The sequence below is a fragment of the Hydra viridissima genome, unplaced genomic scaffold, assembly GCF_058129835.1.
Source record: "Hydra viridissima isolate aposymbiotic clone 2 unplaced genomic scaffold, HvirCarnegie_v1 scaffold_1, whole genome shotgun sequence".
NCBI lineage: Eukaryota > Metazoa > Cnidaria > Hydrozoa > Anthoathecata > Hydridae > Hydra > Hydra viridissima.
In genome coordinates, this window is record NW_028324300.1 from 16,784,624 (window position 1) to 16,793,029 (window position 8,406).

Sequence of the window (8,406 nt, forward strand, 5' to 3'; positions counted from 1 at the left end):
TCTTTGTATAGTATAAATTGAAGGAAAACTTTTTGTAAAGGGAATTTTAAGGAGAAGAGAAAATGTAGAGCTGAAACGTTGTGTTCGCTGCGAGAAAACAACATTGAGCTTCTTCAGAAAGCTCAAGAATCACGCAATGGATTTAACAAAAACCTTGTCCTTGTCTTAGTTCTTGCTGTCCTCTTTGAAACTAACTTCCCAGTAAACACAGTAACGTTCAGAAAACGTTTTTAAAACGTGTATTGGAAACGTTTATATTCAGAGCTTTTTCGGTCCAAAGGAAACGGTGGTGGGACGGTTTTTAATAAACATTCAAAAAACGGTTTTTGGACGCTTATTGGAAACGTTTATTTTAGGAGCTTTTTCCGTCAAAATGTAATGGTTTAACACTAATTTCAAACGTAACCTAATTAATTTCAATGTGTAAAAGCATTAATTTCAAATGTAACATTAATTACATAAAGGTTTAAGCTTATTTACTTTCGTAATTTGATTACAAAAATTTATAAATATAATTTAAAAAAGCATAAGTTTATCATGATAATAGCATTATAAAGGCACTTAATTCAAAACAAAACAACAATAACTTAAAATAGATACTAAATGTTAAAGTATGCAACAACAACAACAATTACAAAAAAAGCGTCTTTATTTTTTATCTTCTGCCCTCGGAGCTCTTTATAAATGGTCTCCAATTAGTCGATCGACATTTTCTTTTGGTTGTCTTTCTGTCACCAGAGCACCTGAAAAGAAACAAAACCCCAAAAAAGTTCATATTTAGGTTATTATCAATTATTTGTTATTATAAAACTTTTAAATCATATTAGAAAAAATTATGTGTGCATTACACGATTAAAAACCAAATGATAGTTAACCACTCAAGAACTCCAGCAAAGGTGTGGCATTGCATGACATTTGTATTAAAATATTTAAAAATAATAATAAGTACAGTTGACTGTAACTAAATATACTCAAAACATAATCTTACAATTCCAAATATGATCTTATAATTACATTATCTTTTATGCATTTCTAAAAATTGAAAATTACCAAGTAGAGCCCTGTACAAGTAAGTAGTCTTAAACGGTAGTTTTCCATATTTTACCACTTTACTAAACTTAGCTTGTAGCTTTTTTGACATTGTCTTGTCTAAAGCCTTATTTACAATTGATGATGGCGTGTTGCCACCAATATGTTTCAGCCGGCTGGCCTAAAAAAATTCATTAACCCAGATTAAAAAATTAAAAATAAGAACTGTTTAATAACAAATTAGTAATAAGCAATAGTATTTGTTAATAAAAAACATTTCTTTATTAATAAAAAAAACACTTCTTTATTAGTAAATAATATTATTTTTTAATATTAGTGCAGTGTAATATGACTTTATGGATTGTGGGAACAAGTATGTTCATATAACTTTATAATAATTTCACATGTAATTAATCTCAAAACTGATTGATTAAATAATCTAAAAGTTTAGTAAATAGTAAGATTTACAAATAAAAGAAAATCATCTTTTTTTTTTAAGGATCTCCTTCTTTTCCTCAAAATCTTCGAAGGGTGAATGATTTCTCGATGTGAAATGTTGACATTTCTGGCTCCATTTGTTGACCCAATCTTTCAACAACTTTTTCAAGTTGTGTTATCTGACTTTTAACACTACTTAACTGCATAAAAAGAGCATACTGTAAGCCTATTTATAAAAGAATGTATGTGTAATAGGTTTAGATTTGGAAAGACATCCAGTTGTAAAAACTTGCAAACTTTTCATTAATACCATTTTAATTAAAAAAATGGTAAGAAGTTAACCCACGTAAGTGTGGAACTATCGATGTAAGACTTCAGCAACAAAAAAATAAAAATATATATTCATATTTACATCTTTCATCAAGAGCCTTGAAGGTTTCAGGTGGGTTACTATACATAAACTTGCCACCAACGCGATTCATTTCCAAAGGTCTTTGCTTTCGGTTAGTTGAATTAAAACATTCAGTTTCTGATATAATAAAACTGCTTTTTAACATATTTATTATTATTAGTATAAATAAAATCATCACAAAAACATTTACATAAAAAAAGTTTATTTTTTATTTAGATCCTGAAAGCTTTTAGGCAATTTACTCTTCTTTCTACCTGCAAGTTCAACTTCAGAAGAGTTAATTTTTACTACCGAGTTTTCTTTAGATCTCTCCACAAAGTCAGAAGGTGTCTTGAGTAAACCTGATTTTTGAACACCTTTTTTATCTTGTTAGCCTTTTGAATAATACTTTTTTTTTGAACACGGCTCTATAACCATATGAATATCTGGACTTGGTTCTCGATAATCTGACTTAAAACTTTCATTTTCTGAAATAATTTAAAATTTTATATAACTTAAGAACTATATAACTAATACACATATTATATTATAAATAGTGAAAACAAAATTATAAGAATACAATATGATTACTTTTAATATGTTAACAGTTCAAAATACTCAAAGATTTTCAATAAATGATGAATAATACAAACATCAAACACAGAATGATTATAAAAATGACATTATTAAAATCCAATAAGCTCCAGTTTAATTTTTTATACCACTTTTACCAAAAAATTTGGCAAAACACTGAACCGTTCTTAACTTAAAAACCAATTTATAGTTATAATAAATGATAACAATTAATAATAAAAAGTAACAACAAAACACAAAAGACAATAAAATTAACAGAAAATTACCAGTTTTTTCAATTTCATGATTAGAAGTCTTGGTTTCTATATCTATGCAAATATAACAAATATCTTTTGTAGCCATGTCAAGAAGAACCTTTTTCAATAGAAACTTTACCCAAGTAATATCTGGAGTCACCCAGTTGCTAATATAATTAAATTGTTTTTTTGACTTAGGTGGCCAATAAACAATATTCTCTTTTCCATTTACCCAGTTAATTAAACTGTCACTTTTTTCAAAACATTGTCTTCAGAGATGGTGACCACTAAATAAAGTCTTTTATCAGGACTAAAAGAAAAATTCACATACAACATTTAACAACATTTCAGCTACACTCACATGAACATTTAAGTAACATTTAATATTTACTTAACTTGCTGTTAGACAATATTATTAATAGAACTTCATTAATAAGATTTAAAATTTATGAAATTTGTTGAAATGAAATAAAAACTATAGACAAAAAAATTTTTGTTAAGCCAAAAAAAAATTAAATCATTAAAAAAAAAAAAAAATTTTGAAAGTTTTTGATACTGCACTATTTAACAATTATTATGGAGCAATCATAGAACCACAAACCCTTTTTCAAGAAGAAAACATGCACACTTGATCACTAAAGTTTTTATATCTTTGGCACAAAGAAGAATCTTTAAATTATTTCTTAAAAAATAAATATCAATGGATTTTGATTTAAGAAAAATGTTAAAGAATCCAAATTCTTTTTTCTGTAATAGAAGCAACTATATTTTACTGCTCCTAAATATTCCTTTTTCTAAAGCCACATAATAATAGGTTAAAAAACAACCATCTTTCACATTAGCCTTTACTTTATTAGAAACAGTTGAAGAGAACTTCATAAAATTGTTCATTTAAATAAATCTTTTACATATTTTCACAATTGGATTATGTTTTATGTATAAGTATTTATATTTAATTTAGTCATCAAAATATCTAAATTATGATTATTTAAAAAATTATATCATTTTGTAGTTAACTGTGTTACATTATGATCAAATATAAGTAATAATTTGTGTTTGGTCAAGTTCTTTTTCTTGTTTTTATAACAGAATGATCACTTTAATTATATTACTATATTATAATATATCTATAAATCACTACACACTGACACACACACACACACACACACACACATATGTATAAGTATACACCTTGTACAGAAAGTTTAAACGCACTTGCTTTTATGTAAGTTATGGTAAGTTTGGACTAGTGCAAAGAGAAAATTTGATGCAGGATCTGGCAGATGTTGAAGCTTACTCGGAAGATAATGATCACACAGATGATCACATTGGAGATGTTTCAGAGGAAATCTACAATGAACTTTTTGATAATTGATCAGATAATTTCAATTTTAATATTTTTACCTATATCTGTACTAATACAAAATGTTTTCAATTTACATAATTCTTTAATTTTGTTTATGTCCTTATATATACAATAAATGTTTTAAATAATATTTTTGACCGCGAGTTTTTATTTTGAATACGCTAGCTTTCAATTTTGGACAAAACTTTCACTCTGAATTCCCACTTCGACTTATACGCGGATCGACTTATACGCGAGTATATACGGTTTATCTATATCTATATCTATATCTATATATCTATATATCTATATCTATCTATCTATCTATTTATCTATCTATATATCTATCTATTTATCTATATATATATATATATATATATATATATATATATATATATATATATATATATATATATATATATATATATATATATATATATATATATATATTAGGGTGTGACAGTTGCCCCTAAAATATTAAATTTTTATTGTAGAGGGCTGTTCATACTTTTAGTATTGCATATTGGTCTAACTAGCATTTATGTGAAATTTCAAGAAGATTGTGCAACTTTTGTGGCAGCTCCGACCTTGCAAAGTTTTTGTTTTTTATCATTTTTATCCAATATATTGGGCAGGATCCGACTGGCAGTAAGGGGCCTAGAGGCAAGACATAGATAAGGCCCTTATGGTAGCAAAGAATTAAGCACAAAATAAATTAAACCATAAGGGTTTAATTTTGGTTATTTGGAGATAAGGGTAGAGGATATTTCTGATAATGTTTTTCAGTAAAATGTGACAGTTTAATTCTAGAAATAACTACAATATTTATTGAATTTTTTTTACAAAATTGAAGCATATAAACATTTGTTATTATTATTTGTCTTTTTGTGTGTTTTACTTGTTCATTTTTTTATATTTAGGCCCAGGACCTTCGTGTCTAGCAGGGGCCAGGGGGAATATACCCCAGACTCCCAACCCCTCGACCCTAGTTTGACCCTGATGCTTATTACCATTTGTTAATGACATTGAACTGTAACTTGAACTCCTTTCAGAAAAATATATATATTGATATTATTTCAGATAAATATTATTATATGTTATTACATATTACTGTTATTGTATTTTGTAGTATACAATAATGGATAAAAAAGTACACAAAAAATATATAAAATTGTTACTTGGCACCAATCCTGGAGATGATGACAAGAAAATTAAAGGTTCTAAACTGCCAACACAGAGACAAGTATTGTTATGCTTTTTATCAAACCTGAAGGATTTGCACTGGGATCAAGCTTTATCTGCAGCTATAGGAAATGTGCTCTTATACTATCAGAAATTCAATATCCCAACTCTAGAAGGCAGAAACAATATTGGTAGAGTAATCAAAGATTACTATGAAAAGGAATTCATTAGTTTGATGAAATTGAAAGATTATAGAAGACGAGAGGATGAACCTAGATTAATAAAATTCAAATCAGAATTGAATTTGACAATGAAATTTTATAAGAACACAGTTCTAAAGGACATGGCTGCAAAGAAAAAGGGGTTAACTAAAGTTGAACAAGACGCCATCGATATTGATGTTGAATTTATGAAAAGCATGTTGAATGATAGAGTAGCTACATATTCTGGGTTGGATAAAGTAGTCACAGAAAAGACGAAAAAGCAAATAGAAAGGCAAAAACATCATTTGGAGCGAGAGGAACTAAGCCTGTGTAAACGTATATTTGAAATGATAAATCTTGAACCAGGCACTAGCTCTTGTGAGGATGAGAATATTGAAGAAGTTACCACCATAACACAAAGTAGGAAACACAGAAGATTAGTTAAATGTGGCATAGATATCTTTGTTCCTCATGATATATTGAAAAACCCTGATCTTGTTTCATGCAGTATCCGTAACAACATCTCATCGACCCAACTTAGTGCAATTGTGCATTTCCTTGTAGCGGCATGTGGGGGTGACCTTTACAAGCTATGTCTAAATGCAAGGACAGCCCATCGATACAGAACCGCCATTGTACCTGAAATAAGTTTGAAGATCAAAGAAAATTGGATCCCATCGCCTATAATGCTTGTGCATTGAAATGGAAAACTTATGGACACTCTTGATTCCAAAGGAACTGATGACCGATTTTCAATTCTTGTGTCAGGGGCTGATGGGACAAAGCTCCTTGGCGTTCCTCCACTTCCAAAATCAACTAAAGAAACTGGTACAGTTCTTGGAGACATCATATCAAAAGCAACTAAAAAACTTCTTAGCGAATGGAATTGTGAAGAAAATGATATTGGTATGGTTTTTGATACAACTTCATCAAATACAGGTAAACTTAATTAATTAAATTTAGAATATATGAATAAAGATCTTACATCTACACTGTAGATGTATGCATTTTCAGGAAAGAGAACTGCTGCATGTGTATCTTTACAGAAGGAATTAGATCGTGCCCTATTCTGGTTTCCTTGTCGAAGGCATGTGGGTGAATTACTTTTGAGTCATTGCTGGGAAGGTTTGAAGGTTGAGACATCAGCTAGTCCAAATATTTTGATCTTTCAAAGGTGAGTCTAATTGAATATACCATTAGTGTTACCTTCAATCAATGAAGAGACACATATAATAGTAAAAAGCTACTTTTAGAAAAATGGGATGAGTGAACTTACTCTTTATATTTTTAACTTACAAGCTAACATTTATTTACTATCTTTTTCACTTTTCTAGGTTCAAAAAACATTTCCCTCAACTATCATCAGATGAACAAGCAAAGTATCATTACCCTAATATGATGTTTATAAAAGAAGAACACCAGCAAGAGATGGCTAATTTCTTTCGTTAATCTTTAACACAATCTTTCACACGAGGTGACTACAAAGAGCTGGTTCAGCTTTGTTTGTTTATAATAACTAAGGGATCTGAACCAAAGAACTTCAAGATGCGCTATCCTGGTGCCCTTCACAAAGCAAGGTGGATGATTAAACTCCTTTATTCTCTAAAGATTGTGCTTCTGTCTGGACAGATCAAAGAACATTTTCAAAAAGCTGAAATTGTTACTAGCAACCAAATAAAAAAATTGGAACGATTTGTTGTGTTCACAGTTTCAGTATATGTGCAGTGGTGGCTTGTTTGTCCTGTACCAGCTAGTGCACCAGTTAATGACTTGATTTTAGTGGAAAAGCTGGTAAAATTTGCTGAGCATGACTCAACTCTAGTTGAAAGTGCTTTTATGGCATTCAGTCGGCACACTTGGTACTTAGCTGAGGAGTTGATTCCATTGGCTCTGTTCTCATCTATGGTAGCAGTAGAAACTAAAGAGGAAATGAGGAAATCCATTCTTTTCTTTGAAAAGACTTCTGTCAAAAAGAGAGTTGGACATAACTTTGGGGGATATGGCAAGTCCTATCTTCCTCCTACAATAGAATGTGGTACTTCTTTAGTTGACCTAATTGCGCCGGATTCATTCAGATTTTTTAGCATTTTTGGTATGCTCTATAAGTTCCACTATGCTCCAGCACATAATTGGATTAATAGGGAAGACTATCAAAACATGAAGCTGATTGTCGACAAACTTCAGATGGTAAATGAGGCAGCAGAGCGTGGTGTAAAGGTGTGCCATGAATTTCTAGCTGTAACTAGGGATGAGAAGCACTTTCAAGATGTTCTCCAAGTAGTAGAATCTGACAGACAACGGATTCCTAAAAAGCGAAAGCGATTTTGTACACAAAAAGAGAAATCATGGTTTCTAGTCCAGGAAAACGAGTAGTTTCATTTAGACAATTATACCTTATTACACCATGTAAAAAAACTTTTTCATATCATTTATTGTACTTGTACTTTGCATAGCTGTATTTAATATAAGAAAGCCGTTTTTATTTTCTAAGCTCCACCATGGTATTAGAGTGTAGGAAAAATAGTGATTTTTAGGCTAAATTCTGTATTTTAAATTTGACGGTGCTCATTCAATTGTGGATTAATCTTAAAAAAAGCATTTTAAATCTTATTTTTATGACTAAATACAATACCAAAATTATGAACAGCTTCATACGACAAAGTTGGGGCAACTGTCACACCCTAATATATATATATATATATATATACAGTTGCGGACAAAATAATAGCAGTGGCAAGTAAAACAATGATTTGTGATAATAATTTTATGTAAGTTTAAATAAAAATTAATAAATTTGGGTATAACAAGAATACAAGTACTGAATAATGAAATGGGAGTAAAAAATGTTAGTAACACTGTTCAAATTATTTTAGGGAAGTCCCGAATTTAATATAACTTATCTAGATTTATATACGAACATATCTAGATTTGTAGGGTAAAATATCTGTTGTTTCCTATCAATTTATTTATATTAGCTTTTTGTTTATT

The 8,406-nt window shown here is 29.6% G+C and overlaps 1 protein-coding gene and 1 pseudogene across 4 annotated transcripts; one reads left to right on the forward strand and one right to left on the reverse strand.

The window, feature by feature from the left end:
* Positions 1 to 587: 587 nt before the first annotated feature.
* LOC145191741 (uncharacterized) lies at positions 588 to 3,065 on the reverse strand (annotated as a pseudogene). Its single transcript, XR_016449184.1, has 6 exons — positions 2,719 to 3,065; positions 2,122 to 2,346; positions 1,880 to 1,996; positions 1,498 to 1,693; positions 1,051 to 1,210; positions 588 to 743 (listed from the first exon to the last, which is right to left on the reverse strand). The product of XR_016449184.1 is annotated as an uncharacterized LOC145191741 (transcript).
* A 2,095-nt stretch (positions 3,066 to 5,160) lies between these two features.
* Positions 5,161 to 7,890, forward strand: LOC149893614 (uncharacterized). 3 transcript variants are annotated; one of them, XM_090076684.1, is made up of 3 exons: positions 5,161 to 6,357; positions 6,433 to 6,592; positions 6,753 to 7,890. In XM_090076684.1, the coding sequence occupies exons 1-3, from the start codon at positions 6,132 to 6,134 to the stop codon at positions 6,865 to 6,867; spliced, it is 501 nt and encodes a 166-aa protein (XP_089932810.1). In that variant the 5' UTR covers positions 5,161 to 6,131; the 3' UTR covers positions 6,868 to 7,890. The 3 variants fall into 3 exon arrangements, 2 of the variants coding, with proteins under 2 accessions (XP_089932810.1, XP_089932811.1); XM_090076685.1 differs by having other exon boundaries at positions 6,170 to 6,357; positions 6,465 to 6,592; XR_016449197.1 differs by lacking the exon at positions 6,753 to 7,890 and having other exon boundaries at positions 5,167 to 6,357; positions 6,465 to 6,539.
* Positions 7,891 to 8,406: the final 516 nt, after the last annotated feature.

Coding starts and splice junctions, on each gene's coding strand:
- LOC149893614 (XM_090076684.1), top strand. CDS start 6,132: ATGGACACTCTTGATTCCAAAGGAACTGATGACCGATTTTCAATTCTT. Junction 6,358..6,432: donor TACAACTTCATCAAATACAG/GTAAACTTAATT, acceptor ATGCATTTTCAG/GAAAGAGAACTGCTGCATGT. Junction 6,593..6,752: donor AATATTTTGATCTTTCAAAG/GTGAGTCTAATT, acceptor TCACTTTTCTAG/GTTCAAAAAACATTTCCCTC.